The sequence below is a fragment of the Chelon labrosus genome (genome assembly GCF_963514085.1).
Source record: "Chelon labrosus genome assembly, chromosome: 15".
In the NCBI taxonomy this organism is placed as follows: domain Eukaryota; kingdom Metazoa; phylum Chordata; class Actinopteri; order Mugiliformes; family Mugilidae; genus Chelon; species Chelon labrosus.
This window is the reverse complement of record NC_140348.1, coordinates 13,367,387-13,383,891: the sequence shown is the minus strand read 5'-3', so window position 1 is coordinate 13,383,891 and position 16,505 is coordinate 13,367,387. Positions and strand designations below refer to the sequence as shown.

At 42.2% G+C, this 16,505-nt stretch overlaps 1 protein-coding gene across 1 annotated transcript in view; it reads left to right on the top strand.

Moving 5' to 3' along the window:
• Positions 1-1,192: 1,192 nt before the first annotated feature.
• The window catches only part of LOC311499936 (protocadherin-15-like), a gene marked incomplete at its 5' end in the record, with an annotated part of 128,798 nt that continues 113,485 nt past the window's right edge, over positions 1,193-16,505 (top strand). Inside the window, 2 exon segments of the mRNA XM_084561076.1 lie at positions 1,193-1,214; positions 3,736-3,801. Of these exon segments, the coding sequence (XP_084417202.1) occupies positions 1,193-1,214; positions 3,736-3,801 (88 nt within the window).

Sequence of the window (16,505 nt, the reverse complement as noted above, 5' to 3'; positions counted from 1 at the left end):
TGTTGTGGCTGATCGGTGTACGTTTGCACTGTGATTACAATATAGGGCAGTGCAAATGGAGGTGCTATTCTTTCTCTGCTCGGTTCTGCCTTTTGTCTTCAAACCAGACTGCTCACATCTTCCTCTCCTACTGTTGCAACTACCACTTAAAGTCGTACACGCACAGACGTTCACCCGCAGAAACACACACACACACACACACACACACACACACACACACATTTCTGCCTGAACGCACACATGTAAAACTAACAAAACAGGCTGCCTGTGATCCTTTAAAAAGCTTCTCAAAATGAGTGCAAGTAACTTTTATTCCACACACACACACACACACGCAAGCCCACTCTTCTACTTCTACTTCACACAGAGTATATTCTCTCAGAGCAGATCTGCATATTTATTTTGATGTTGCTTGTTGTTTATGTCTCAGATTGCGAGGTGTGACCCACTTGCTCTGTTCATTTTGTCGCTATTAAAGGAAACCCTATTTCTTCAGCTATTCGGGCTCAGGTTTTCTAATTGCTGTGAAATCCCAGAACTTGGGGACATTAACAGTGATCATACTTTTAGGAATTAGCAGTGCAAGATGAGTATTTGTTGGTAATTATTCCACACAGGGGTGAGGAGATTGTGTGTGCCTTTCAACATACTGGCTTTCTCTGAGAATGGATCTTCACTTTGACGCACGAGGAGAAAAGATAACAGACTTCACATGGATCTCTGCTCTCGATAGGTCTTTACCAAAACAAGTTCGGGTCGTAACAGTAGTACATATTAGAAGGAACAATATGCAATTAATAATTTGCATAAAAATATTCCCTGTTGTAGCCTCAGGTTTTCATTACCATTTAATTGCTAATTATTGTGTGTATCTGCACTTTGGAAACTGCCGTAATTAAAATGCAGCAACATCACATCCGAAGGTTTTTGCTATCTATGATTAATATGCACTTTTAAACCATCACATTAGTGAAGGCTCATGGGCATGCATATTTAATAAGAAAGCTATCCGCTCTTTTGCACCTGGCAACAGGTGCATAGTCGCGCGACTAAAGTCAGGGAACATAAGGCGGGTGTGAAACACTAGAGCGCTGACTGTTGATGATGGTGTTACTCTGTCCCTCTCTGATTTCATGTAATGTAAGATGAAACTGCCTGACAGCAAGCTGCTTGAGATTCTATATCTTACAAGATGGAGGCAGAGCAATTTAAGAGTAAGAAAGGAGGATATGTTGAATAACCCGTCTTTCATTCTTTTTTTTCCCCACTCTTTCCAGAACTTGCTGTCTCTTAATTCACATGTAGCAAGTGTATGTATCATGCACCCCACTACTACTCTTGGGGAATAATATCTTGCATGTGCTACTAGTAAGAAGCGATATTCTGGGCATGTCTGTATGGGTGGTGGTTCACAAACGTCCTCTGTTTCTACAGTGAAGACCCTTTTCGGCGTATCTTCCTACAACTCTCTGTCTTCTCCCTTATCTTAATATTTTGTATAATGATATGTTTCTCTTCTCTCCTAACTTCAGAGCTGCTCCTTAACCGTTTCATGCTTTTCTTCCTTTCATGCTTCTGCTCTGTTTCCCTCTGGCTACACTAACCTCTGACTCCTTCAGACTGGCAGTATGAGGGTAAGAGAGCGAGCATCTGTTATCTGTTTTCTTGTTTATTAATGCACTCCCATATTCTCTCTTTTACCATTTCCTTTTATCTCTCCCTCTTCCCCTGTTGAAAGACGTTTAATCCTGAACTTTCCTCACGTCAGCCGCTCCGGCGCGTTAACTTGCGACGCCATTCATCCCGACTAGACACCTCCCTTTCTCCTGCCCCCTCCTCCTCCTCCTCCACCTCTCCGACTGCCCCATCTGGCGCCGTCTGTCAAGCTGCCATTACCTGTGTCCCATGTGCTCGTACTATCTAGCTGCTGTGACCTCCATCTGTGGAGCTGCTCTCGTCAGTGCTCTGCTTATGATGTTGCCACACGCTTTCACTACCCCGTTTGTCTGGTGTCACTATTGCACAGTCCATTCTTGTTGATGTTTCATTGATGCCACCTGCTGTAAAGCGATCACATCAGTGTGACGGCTTATGGGATGACAGCAACGCTTTGAGGTTTATTCCCTCAGACAAATGAAATATTTACACTGTCAATGATTGTATGTCATTTTTTAAGGCAATCATTTCACAGTGCTATATCGGTCCTATTCATTGTCCTATTCAAGTATTAAAATTCATTCTGCCGAAAAATTCATTACATTATTACATTTTTAATGCTGGTGCATAAATGCATACTGAAATCAGTATTTTAATGCTGAAGCCGGTTGAAGCAGAGTTTTAACAACTGTATGCATAAAACTAGGTATTTAGGTTTCCGACCTTTTTTTCTGATAAAATATTGGATCGTTTTTCCTCTTTAGGGCATCAAACTGCAATTTGAATAAAATTTATCTGAGCAGATTATCAGGCATGCAAACTCCTCACCTTTCGGCGAAATTCGCCGTTTTCAATCCAAATTGGGTGACTTATGTGATTCGTGCAAATCCGAGGAGAAAATATTTGGGGGGGGGGGGGGGGGGGGTAGCCTACTCGTTGACTTTTATTTTAATATATTTTAATAATATAATAATATAATGTTCTATATACCGTAAATCCTCTAATATTGGCCTGTATTCCATTAGCGGCCGGGTCTCCAACATTTGCCGGTCTCGCTGTCAGCGGAGGTAAATAAAGGCCGGTCATCTCGGCGGGTCAGGGTTTCGGCGGCACGGTGTGGGAGGATCCCCTCAGCGGGACCTCTCCCCGGCGTCGGCCGGCCCCCGCCGGGCGCATTTCCTCCGTGGCGGTGCGCCGCGACCGGCTCTGGGTCGACCTGGAAGTGCTCGGGGCGAAGGTGGCTCGTCGGCTCCGGCCGCGAGCTTTACAGCGACCCCCCGCATCTCACTTGGGGTCCCTGGGGTCGTGGAATCAGTGCTCACTGCGCCCTCTCTCCGTGCGGGGAGGGACGGGTCCCACTCGCTCCCGGCGCGACTGCCGACCGGCAGCGGACTCACTGTCCTCAGTGCGCTCCGACCGCGTCGCGCCGCTCATTTGTTGTTAATATTCTGTATGCATACCATGTTATGGTAACGGTACGTTTTCAATAAATGAACCTAGTATTTTATAGGTTCAAATAGACACAAAATCTTGTTTTTATTCATTCTACTCGTAGTTCGTTTTGCTCAAATAGAAATTAAGGCCTGCCTCTAATTCTGGCCTCCTTCCAATAAAGGCCTGGACCGCCTTTCTCTGTTTTCTCTGTTTACCAAGGGGGGGGGGGGGGGGGGGGGGGGGGGGGGGGGGTGTTCGTGGCCATTTCCCTCTTCACACTCTTCTCACCTTTTTGACCCCTGACCAGTTTGCATGCCTGGATTATAGCGCAATGCCTCTTTGTTGGAAATTCTAGTAGTACAGTAAGGTTAAGGAAGGGAAACCCCGGCTTAATCGTTAAAATGTTCATAAGCATTTGGTACGCTTAAATTAAAAACGAAAACCTGAAACAAGCTCCCAAGTGACTGTAAAGGAGATTTAAGCTTAAATAAATGTCCCTAGTTACTTTCCGCCAGTTCTATAAATCAACATGTTTGATTTATTATTAACTCTATTTGTTAATTGTTATCCTTTGCTTTGGTTCTGCCTAATATGCGGTCAGTTCTTTCTATAATATTAATTCACGTTTTCTTTTGGCGTGTGCAGAATGTAAGCTGTCTCGGCCAGGCCCCCCTGCAACCATAGTGACCATTGACGAGGAGAGCCCCAACGGTATGTACCACACAGTTGCCCTTCCTTCCTCTCCCAGTCCTGCTGCCACTTTGTGCCATATGCCTGAATGGTAAACGCTGCTGTGCTCAAGCGCAATGGATTACACTGTTGGGGTTGTTTTTGTACTACAGCGAGTGTTGCTTTGGTAATCTAATACATATTAATACTGCCCCTATTGGGAGTGTTGAGCTACGTGGAGCTACGTGGAGCGACAGTCGCTCGATGGCTCTTGATGCGCGCTGGTTGTAGGAGATGTTTTGTCAGACACACTGGATTGTCATTTTGATTGTGTTTTAAATTAAAGATAAACATATTCTACTTGTTCTTGGTATGTGTATTTGTGTCGCTCTCCCGGGGTAGAGCGGAAATGTGCATCCTTGTCTGAGTGAATACAGATGGTGTTTGGCATACAGCAGTAACCCGGGGCTCCGTTAATGAGATGTCTGCTCCATGCACAGGTTGTATATTTACTGTGCTATACCTGTGCTACAGAAGTACAGGAATCACTGAAGCATAGATCTCACAAGCAGCACTTGAGTAGGTCAAACTATTCTGCTCCTCCCTCTCTTTTCTTCAGGCATGTTTTCTCAGGCCTCTCCATCACCTGTACCCGCTTATCAGCTGTCCACAGTTCTGCTATTTTTTTCCTCCCTTACCTTCATAGCTCTACACATTTTGAGGGTTTGCCACCTGCGTTTTGCTGATGGCGTTCTCTGTTTGTGCAAATGTGTGTGTATGTGATAGGGAGTGCTGGCTGCTGCTTGGGGAGGAGCTATATGTTCATTGATGGATTGACAAAGGCTTTTCCCCTAAATGGAGCAGGTGTGCGTTTGTCTCCCTCACTTCTCTCTGCAGATATTAGTGCTGCAGGTTAACAGAGTTTAATAAGCAGCTCTCACTACAGATGGCATCAAGAGCTTATTTATACAAACAGAATGCTATTTCACAGATGCTCCGCTTCCCTGCAATACTGCATGTATCTGGGCAATGCTTTATTGGGTGGCTTTGCACCTTAGAAAGAAAATTGTTTGTGCACATGCCACATGTGCACACACCTTATGGGCATATTTGCATACCAAGAGTAGGAATTGGTGGCTCTGTGTCAGGTCAGACTGCCCATTCCTCAGTGCAATAGCATGCAATTCAGGCTGTCATACTTCCTCACCTACTCCTTCCTCTCTGCGTGTGCATCTGCGATTTGGGACTTTGATCGATTGCTGGGGGAATTTGTGAGATGGAGGTAGCCAAGCCTGTATCCGAAAGCCTCTCTCGCCCCACATGTGCCGATGCTCTGTGTGAGGGATTTGTACTAATCTTCCTCATAAAGCTCTCATTTACCTGGGATATGGGTCTCTTCTGGCCCCAGCGTCCTTTTATTTATCTCTCCATGATGAAACGGCCCAGGGCCCGTCCTGCCCGTAATGGAATGTAAAACAGGCAACCCGCCGTTATTGACCAAAGCAATTATCCTTCTAAATGTGTTTCATCTCTTCTCTTCTGTCACACAAATGGCACATAATAAGATCCCATCTTTTTTGAGCATTTGCCTTTATATTCCTTTTCGTGTCGGTGAATGGGAACGCAAACAACATAATCGCCCATATGTCTGGCTTCGTTTGATCAGGGTCAGAAAATATACACAAGCAAATAAATATATAATGCCCTTTCCCTTGGCTTCTCCAAAGAACAAATTCAATCTGAAGCAGACGAGCCAAAAGGTATAGGGTTCCCTGTGGAAAAGGTGTGTTGCTCAGAAACATGATAACATTTGCAACTGTTGCAGGCCCTACACTTTACCAACAGTTGTTCTTTCATAGATTGTCTGTGTGGAATTATATTGGACTTTTCAGTATAGACATTTAGAAATCGGCCCTTATTTAATCCCTTTTCATTTGAGCTTGCTATGTTTTATACTTGGAGGTTTTCACTTTAGAAAAGGGGAAAGTCACAAGGGGATAGCAACCCAGTTGCACAAATGAAGCATAACATGTTTAATTTATTTAAGCTGCTGCTTCTGCACACCCACTGACAGGTGCCAGACACAACACATAAAGTCTCACACATTTAAAAAGCGGATCTCCACTGGGAGAGCAACGCTGGTTTTATATAGGCTGCTTAGCTTATTTAGCCCATGAGCTAAATCCAAAAGCACTTAATGAGATTCAAGAGGTATCTGTCTGATTGTATAGGGGCAGCTGCTTATGGAGAGAGACAGAGTAGTTTTCCATTGATGGAAAGCTTCCTACAGCAGCACTGGGAAATCAGCGTGTCTGTAAATGAGGATGCTGTCTCCTAGCTTTTATCCTCTCTCTGCAAATTCATGATTTGTATCAACTGTTGCCTGAAGCGTGTGAGGATCCTCTCAACCCTCTGCATATTGAGCAACAGCTTATAGAAAATCAGAAATGAGTGTTACTGAAGGGCTTTAAAGGGAAGTCAATTTGGCATTCTTTTATGTGGTGTGCTGTCAAGGTAGATTCAATCTAAATGCTTATGAATCTTTGCATATTATTGAAGGTTGACACCCACTTGAGTAAGGTAATCAGTGTTAAAAATCCTCCACAGGCAGATGATGCAAGTAATCGTATCAGTCACGAAAACACGAGCTTGACCTTACCATTATACACAGGATGTGCTGAATGTTCAGAACAAGTGGTTTGATGGAAAATATACAAGATTCAACCTTGGTGGAGTAATGCAATGTTGCAAGCACAACGTTTTCTTTCCGTTTGGGAACTAATTTTATTCATAAAACGGTGTGAGTCGGTTGCAAGTACTGGCCTGGGGAGTTATGCTGCTTCAACTTATTGCCATTTGAGATACACCTAGACTTACGGTGGTTATGGTTATGGTGGCTATGGTTATGACAAGCTCTTTGGTTGATTCATTATAATCCTCCTATTAAGACTGCAGCTAATAAAAAGTTCACATTAGCTCCTAATAATATTACCTGAAATATTAAAGGGGAATTACCATTTTTTACAACCTGGACCTTATTTCTGGCATAAAATACGATCGTTTACTCACCCATATAACTTTGGTGCCATTTGGAGTCGATCAGACGATATTTAGATCCGCTTATATCCATATAGTGGGAGTGACTGGGGCACCGAAACGCAGCCTCTTAATAACGCATTATCTGTAGCGAAGCTACCTGTTATCTATTTGTGGACGTGCAGCGGTTTGTTGTTCTTTGGCCAGCTGTTCCTCTCTCTGCCTCCACATCCTCCTTTCAACGAGCTCCTCATCCATATACTCTGGCTCAAAACGGTGAGGACGACCATCATAAACAAAGTCATTGTCCACAACCTCAGAATTGGAAAAATATTCAGCCATGTTGCAAAAAACTAGCAGTAGCAAATTACAGGTAAACAAGCCGGACGGGGTCTGCGCGGCGCTCAGAGAAGACATCATCCAGGTTAGTAGGTCAATCGACAGACCCCGGATGATGATAACAAGTAACTTCACAGTCAAACGGGGAATAGCAGTAGCATATCATAACAAAATATTGGTGAAATGAACTAGTTTCACAGCAGATAATGCATTATTTAGAGACTGCGTTGCAGTGCCCCAGTCGCTCCCACTATATGGATATATGCGGATCTAAATATCGTCCAAACGAATCCAAATGACACCAAGTGTCAGTGGGTGAGTAAACGATCGTATCTTATGCCAGAAATAAGGTCCAGGTTGTAAAAAAACGGTAATTCCCCTTTAAGTAACATTTAAAACTGAGGCACAGTATCGACTTACGACCTTTCCCAACAATGACTTTGGTTATTTTTTAATTATAATTTAATTTGGCTTCATATTTGTACTGAAAATACTGGTAAATATTGTGACTTAATCTTCTCTATCAGGAAGCAGCAAGCAGCCCAGTGTCATGAGAATTAGTGAAACCGTCATAAAATGTGATTGTAAAATGTAAAGTTGGTCATGTACATAGATACGAATTTTCCTTTTCGTAACTCAACAGCCACAGAAAGCTAGACCAAACAGCAACACAAAGGAAAGGAACCGATCAGGTCAACATTAAAAGTTTTAAAAATGGAATAAATTTCATGGACCCCTCACAGGACTCCAGCCCAGTTTCCTGGGTGACAGTCTAGAAACTAGAAACATCAGCACTCCTCTAATCCCTTAGAGCAGTTTGTTGTCCTACTTTATACTTAAAAGTCATGGTCTGTCATGGGGGGAAAAAAATCATGTGATAGAAAGCACAATCTTTTTCTATGAAATACAGTCCTTTTCCTGCTGCTGCATCTTCACTGTTATTTCTGAACTCGCGATAAAGTAAACTGCACAAAACTCATCGGACAGAAAATGAAATGACGACTGTGCCGGAGTCTGTTTGATGCTGAAAGTGAGAGTGTGCAGTGGTTCTGCTGCTCTCTCCGGTCTGCTGTCACCTCTTTGCTTCCACCGATTTATTGGTATGTTCGCTTTTCCGCTTGTGTTTTTAGACCTAAAGACAACTGACCACAAAGCAGCCTCGACATGGCATTATAGGACTTGACAGAACTGAAATGACGGCAAACGGCAAATATAGAGAGCGTGCCAATGCTGAATACCAAACCTATTTAAAGGTCTCTCATTTCATTCTGGATGACTAGCATGCTTTCTCCATGAGCGGAATACCAGGTACGATTTCTCCAGTTTAGCCGGGATTCAAAGGGCTTGGGGGCACGTCAAGAAAGTGTTAAATGTGTTAGGTTTAAACAATTAATGAGATGAGCCAGCCTACGTGAGTGTTTTCTTCTCAGCCACCAAGGACTCATTAGCTCCTCTACTTAAACCCTCGCACTGTTTCTCTCCACTAAGCTTGTCATGAGTTCAATCAGGCTCTCTGTTGCTTCATTTTCCTTTTTTTATATTAGCACGTTGTGTTGTTTTTCTATTTTTTTTTCTTATTAATATTTATTTCCTGACACACATCTTGTAGGATCTTGGCTAGAAATAAAATGTGTGCTTCAAGTTAAGGGCCAATGTTCTTTATTAAAACTGACATAGCACAAGCCTACCCGGAAACTCTGTCATTGTTAATTGGGCCTGGAACACAGGAAGACAGGAACCCTATAATCCAAGGTTAGTCCAACAGTAGACTAAAAGTTCAGTTTAACACCCCCCACAGATGTAGCACCATGCCTTACTATGATGAATCTTCGAACACCTATTCTCCTGAAGGCAACTGGACTCGAACAATAGTAGTTGTCAGCGGGGGTGCAAACTGATGTATGGGGCTTTCAGTGTCCCCCTGTACAAATTGCAAGGGTATAATTTGTAACTCTTTTACCATGAGTGGTACCAAGTATCGATCACTGAATGAAGAGGTGGACAAAGCCTCACCGTTTGGTTTAAAAATAGAACTCGTTAAAAAACCAAACTTAAAATATGTTAATATTCTCACAACATAAGCTCTAATTTTGCTGATCAGGATTATTGGGCATTTCTGTTATGACTAATAATTGCAAGAGTGGAAACATCTGAAGAAACTGAGGCGAAGTTACCCAAGTGGCCAATTTGATTTTGTGGAGCTGTTAACGAAATGAGCGCCGCTGTCCTGTGTGCACGTGCTTTGGGCATTTCTAAAGTGTGTTTGTGCTTGTTTGTGCTAAAGCACAGTTACAGTGTGTGTGTGACTGAATGATACATGACCAGGGACGTGCTGCGCTTGTTCACGATTTTTTTTTCCCTCAGATCTCTGATTCTGTCTATTCCCTGTTCTCGCATTAACACGGGTCTCTGTTCAGTTCTGTGATCGTGTCCAGTTGTGACGACTGCTAGGTCATCAGTATATAATTAGAGTGAAGCTGAAAGGCCAGGATTAGTGTACAACACCTGCTCCTTGTGGATTAGAGAGCAAAACCGAGGGTGGGATGTTCAGAGAGGCTCTAATACATAGTGCATACAGTACACTTTGACTACCCTAGTAAAGCCACCGTTTTGTATAATTTATGCATATTTATGTTATATAAGGCAATTTATGTTAAACTCTGTCTGCTGTCCTGAAACTGGAGGTCTTTGTTTATCAGATTTCAAAATGGCTTGCAAGTGTTTTTTAATCCCAAGTAGATGGGGAGGTGGCAATGGAGGGTCCTCCCCATCTCCTTGCCCCTAATTAGACTACGATTTGTGTTAATGCTGTTGTTTGTCTTTAGAAGTAGGAAACATTTTTTAGTGTTTGATGTGCAAATAAAGACGGCAATTACAGTGTATTGTGGAGATAAATGGTCGGCATAATTACCTCTGTTCCTGTTGTAAATCACTTTGTGCTTATCCCCATTACGCCATAAAAAGAGGCCTTTCATGTGTTACGCTGTGCTGTGTAATTATTTGAATGAACGTACTTGGATTGTTTGAGATTTTAAATATCAAATGAAAATCGCTCTGTATCTGAGATGCAAATAATCTCAGTCCAGTTGCTTAATCTGATGGAAAATGGGCGAGCATGTGAAGTGAATGGTCAACAGGCTCACCCAACCCCCCAGTTTTGTTTACTCTCTTCATATTTTTTGGGGCAGAGGTGATGGAAATAAAAGGCTTTCTTATGAGTTCTGGCCCTGGAGTGAGGACACTACATTATTCAACTGGTTTCCCCCAGAATATGGTTAGGATTGTCACCCTAGATTAATAGTGTCATCACAAAAAGTGTGTGTTTTTTTTCTCATCTCTCTAAGGGAATCCCAGTGTTCTTTCACTGCAGCGTCTCCCACTATGTACAGTACGTGAACAGACTATAGAGCAGGATGATAGTTGCTAGTTTTCCACACTGCACTGTGACACAGATGAGCTGGGAAACTGCAGTCTGTGAAAAGTTCGCCTCTGTGTGAGCAACACTGCAACAAAGCCTCTTCATCGTGTACACATATTATGCAGTGAGCCTCTTAAACAGAATACCTCCAATTTGTACCACAACTCGGTGGACAAGCTGCTTTAATGAAACAGCGATGCCATGGTTGTGGACACCATAATGATGCTTGAGGCGGCTTTAATGATGCTGATATTTTCTGACTCATAACTGGTAACATACAATGAAATTAAGTCTTTGAAGCTGTCGAGAGCAAAGAAGAAGGAGCGAGGTTTTAGCCCATTCATTCAATGTGCATAATTCCACAACTTGTAGCACTTCATAGTAGGTTGATTCTACAGTACACTTAAGGAAGGTAAGGTCCGAATTTGTTATGAAAGGAAACACACATTCATTAGTTATGTATGTGTTCATGCATTTGGGAGTGTGTGCTAGAAAACATCTTTGTTTGTTTTTTTTTTGGACCAAACCTCATCTTAAACTGGCATATTCACTAATACTGCCTGTTATTGTTGGATTATTTGTGTTTGCTAGTTGGTCATTTGCATTTTTCCAGTAATAAGGTGCAAAACATTCAGCAATTCCTATCCAGCACATCCCAATCGGATCATGGATTAATTTAATCCTCACATTAGGCTGAACAGACATTAAAGTGATTGGTCATTCAGATCCCATGAGGTAAAATTGTGATGGTAATGCTGACACTTTTTCTTTTGGCTCAAACATTTACACACTCACACACTGGGAGAGATTTAGGGTTACTTAAATCATGAAATTTATGTTTTGCACTATATTGCCAAACGTATTCACTCACCCATCCAAATGATTGGATTCAGGTGTTCCAATCAAAATAAAATCAAGCACCTAGGCATGCAGACTGCTTCTTCAGACATTTGTGAAAGAATGGGTCCCTCGCAGGAGCTCAGTGAATTCCAGCGTGGTACTGTGATAGGATGCCACCTGTGTCCAGTCGTGAAATTTCCTCACTACTAAATATTTCACCGTCAACTGTCAGTGGTATTATAACAAAGTGGAAGCGATCGGGAACGACAGCAACTCAGCCACGAAGTGGCAGGCCTCGTAAAATGACAGAGTAGGGTCAGCAGATGCTGAGGTTCATAGTGCACAGAGGTCACCAACTTCAGACTACAGACCTCCAAACTTCATGTGGCCTTCAGATTAGCTCAAGAACAGTGCATAGAGAGCTTCATGGAATGGGTTTCCATGGCCGAGCAGCTGCATCCAAGCTATACATCACCAAATGCAATGCAAAGCGTCAGGTGCAGTGGTGTAGAGCAGTGGAGGCGCGTTGTCTGGAGTGATGAATCACCCTTCTCCATCTGGCAAGTATCTGGTACAAAGCAAGGTCCATAAAGACATGGATGAGCGAGTTTGGTGTGGAAGAACTTGACTGGCCTGCAGATTCCTGAAGTCAACCCGATAAAACACCTTTGGGATGAATTAGAGCGAAGACTGCGAGCCAGGCCTTCTCGTTCAACATCAGTGTTCTGACCCCACAAATGCGCTTCTGGAAGAATGGTCAAAAATTCCCATAAACACACTCCTAAACCTTGTGGAAAGCCTTCCCATAAGAGTTGAAGCTGTTATAGCTAAAGGGTGGGCTGACGTCAGATTAAACCCTATGGATTAAGAATGGGATGTCACTTCAACAAGTTCATATGCGTATAAAGGCAGATGAGCGAATACTTTTGGCAATATAGTGTATATTGCCTATCCCTAACATCTAAATGATAGTTTCGTATTTTAGAGTTTGTCAATCCCTGGAAATTCTTGGCCTTTGGTAGCATCTACTAATTTTACTTTCAGTGAGATTCTTTCTTGTATTTCATTGCCCCTTCATCTTGGTTGTCTCTCCTTAACCTGGAGCACTGTTGAGTTTGGAACTCAGCTCGAATATGTAAGGACCACTCAGGCCACTGGAGCTGACCAATCAGACAAGAGTGTGCTTTTAAGGAGAACAGCACTCACCATAGCTTCCTGGTTTTATAGAAAACACATAAATGTGTAGACTCAAATAGCACACCACTAATTATTCCATGGGAACTTTTGGAAGTAATAGTTTACCCAACTACCGGCTCCATCTCAAAAGCTACAGTCCTCCTGTTTGCTGCTAAGACTAGGGTCGATGGTGTTGGTCAGGTGTGGATACCCTAGAATGCTAGTACCTCTAGCAGGTTACAAATTTCACTCTCGTTCAGTTATTCTTTGCCAGTGTAAGAATTTAGCAGTAGCATTTGATAGTTATACCAACATAGTAGGGGAGGGGGGGGGGGGGGCGTTGGCTTGTAGATGCAGTGATGCCCTCTGTTTGTCAGTGGATTTTTTTTTTTTATAGTAAGTGACTGTGATTACACGCACAAAAGAAACAAATTTGCTGTCGAGGCAGCAAATTAGATTTTGCACGCATTGCAATAACCTGGTTAGAGTAAAACCTGTGATTGTGGCAAGATTTCCCCCTTTCGATACCCTCTGCCTTATTTTTTGAATTACTTTTGATTACTTTTGAGTGTGATTTTGTACATGACACATCATCTTAAAGAGACGCTTTTGGAATATTTGGACACCTGCTGCAGTGAGAGGACTGTCGTGCGTGAGAGCACATTTTCCTCGCACAAAATGCGGTTAATGACGGGAAAATCTGAAATCTTGCTGTGTCTTAGCAATGCAAATGCAACTTTTTTTGTTGTTGTTGCAGAAAGCTGACGGTAAATTACTTACATGTTGATGAAGGCAGCTTTGCTTTTATTTGCCTTGTATTATGACTAACAGAGGTTGTGACCAAACTGAAAAATATTCTGTTACTTTACTGTCAAGAAGTATAAATGTCATTCCTCTGCATTGTAGCAGTTTTGGCTGTGTTGATGAATATTTATCACACACGTTTCCAAAGCTTATAAGCAAGAGAGGTACGTTTGCCCCGTTGCTCTTGTCATGCCTTTGTGCAGTTGCATTGGGAATTGTTTAAAAGTGTTAGCACTTCAAATAATCAGGATATCCTTCAAGTTAATGTTCTAGGAATACACTACATCAGCCCTTCATTCTTTATCAATGGACTGTCTCTGGGCTGTAAATGGGACTGCCACCACATATAAAAAGCTTGCTTTTTCAAATTCGAACTTCAGAGACTATATTTGAGATGTGGAAATATACACCATACAATACGCTACAGAAAACATAACTGGTGAAGAAAGTATGACTCAGTACTTTACTGATAAACCCACTGAACTTGAACATCAAACGAAATCTCCATAAACTACTTGGATCCTGCCTCGGTCATGATCACAAAAAATATACTTATAAACGGCCCTGTGCATGTTTCCATTCTTAGGCAGAATTTTATTCAATGAACCCTATTTATCTAAAGTATGAACGACGTCCTCAAAAGCATAGCAGTGACGACAGATCAAAGCTGTCTAAACATTAGTAGAACATGGCTCATAGATCGAGGCTGTTCATTCTCTTTTGAAAAGACTTCGCTCTCACATACCCCTCATGTTACTCAAGGTAATGAATGCCCTTTCCATCCTGGCAACAGGTTTCTCCTCTTAAGGGTTCGACCTGTTTAAAGGGCTTTTAGGAAGCAGATGAAGGTCTTGGGCTACCATGCCTTGCATAGTAAGTGATTCGTTGTGAGTAACCCTAGATACGTGCCGCGAGGATGATTTACAGTCGTCTGACATGAATGTGAATGTGATGTCACTGATCTATGCTAAGTGCATTAGGCCCTTTTCCAAAAGTCAAGATGTTTGACCATGATTTTTAAAAAGGAGCAGAGTTCACCCACATGGATTATTCCACCCACCAACTTTCCCAGTACCAAATGATAGCTCAAGTCTTAGAATACAGAATACAGAAAGCTTTATTAATCCTCAAAGGGCAATTCAGTTTCTACAGTCCATCATCTAGACATACAACCATCCACACAACAATAATACAGAGCAGGAGTAGCATGATATGGCCTGGGTCCAAGTACAATTAATAAGTAATAAACATCAGAAGCAGACTACATAGGTTTACGTAGGTTTGTCACTTGCTCTTGTGGCACAATGATTTTAACCCTGTAACAGTGTGTATGTGTGTAGTCCACTGCCTGCACTATACAGCCAACCAATGAGGTGATGATTGTCAATACATGGTTGTGGGTGCGGGTGGAAATGATTATTGCCCATGTCTAGACTGTAGCATTTATCTTGACTACATATTCTATAAAGTTAATCTATCTTGGAATTAGAGGTGACATTCAAATATTTCTATACACTAAGTGCATATTTAGGCTGTATGTTTTATTGTCCTTTAGTGGTTGAAGCAACAACAACCCCGCAATCGGTCTTCTTAAGAAATGGTGCTGATGGCCTAATGTAGTTACCAACATCATCTTTTAAGTTTGTGCCGTCCATCTTTCAGCACACAATCTCCTGCAGCAAAGCAGCCAACGTTTATCTCTTGGAAAGCACTTGATTCTTATGTAAATGGAACATCACCACCCCAATGACGGCTGCTTTTAGCGTCATGGCATGGATTTATGATGATAACCGGATGCTTTTATGGTTTGCTGTATCTGTGGCAATTTACTCTACATTATATTCCATTCATTCACTCATATAACTGTGTAGGAGGCCCTCAGTAGTCTGGAGTCTGGCCCACAAACTAAATCACTTTGCATTGTTCTGATTTTATGCATGTTGCACATGTTGTAAAACTTTTGCAGGACACTTTTGTGTTAAACCGTATAATGAAATGACACAAGACAAACAAAGTCATCCATCTATATGGCAGATATGACAAAACTCTAAATCAAGTAGTTATGTGTCAAATTTGTTAGCACATTTTTATGATTCTAGTGTGATATCTGGTGCTCCACTGTTCACTTGAAGTTGTAAGTGTGTGTCCTTATTTATGTCAAAAGAGTCCAATTAAGTATTGGAATCCTTTTTCTTTTTAACGTGCAAATGTTTGAGCTATTTCACTTTTCATCAGTTCCAGCTCTGACAAGTTTTACCTCCGCCTGGACTTCAAATTGATTTTTATAGGCTTAATGAAGATGACTTTCTGTCTGCTTCATTTCTAGCAGGTGGTGCCAACGAATCTTTGCACACTGGGGATACTTCGCTAAAACCAACAAGCCTTAACAAGTGCAATACATCACCAAAGAAAAGTTGAGACACAAATCTGTGTGGGAATGGGAAACAGTGGCAATATTTGGCAACTGGCCCAAGAGGTCCCTTGTTCCAAGCTTTCTACTGTGTTCATCACTTTCAAACTAGCCTGTGCAGAGGCTTGAGGCAGCGCTGTGGAATCTGTGCATGAGCAAGGCAGACAGGATCGTTCCCAGTGCTGCAATGCAATGTGGTTAAAGAAATTATTTTGCACTTTGTGTTGATGTATCTTATGCATGCACCGTAGTGATATTTGGGCGCGTATCAGGGTGAGATTACTGTAAAGTATTTTCTATTCCAGTTGCCAGTATGTATAAAATGTTACAGCTCGAAGGCAGTAAGTCAATTTCTCACACTTGCTGTTGATATAAACTGAAGCTCATTGTTGCTTTCTTTGCCAAACTTTGAACGATGTATCTCATAGGGGAATACATTGGCCCGCACTCTCCAATCACTAGTGATGTGTTATGCGCAAAAGAGACGACTCTCAGAGCCGATGCTTGGTAGTGAATCAGAAGAGCCGATTCCCATCAAGTGAGAGCCGACTCCCCACTACTTTTTTTTTTCTTTTGCCCGTGTGAGGATGGGGGCAGAAGTTTGTTTTTATGGGCACGCCATGTGGCCAATCACATGTGATACCATTACATGAAAGCAGAGAGGGGGACAGACGCTGTGGGCAACCAATTAAATCACATATTCAATATTTAATGCCCTTTTTC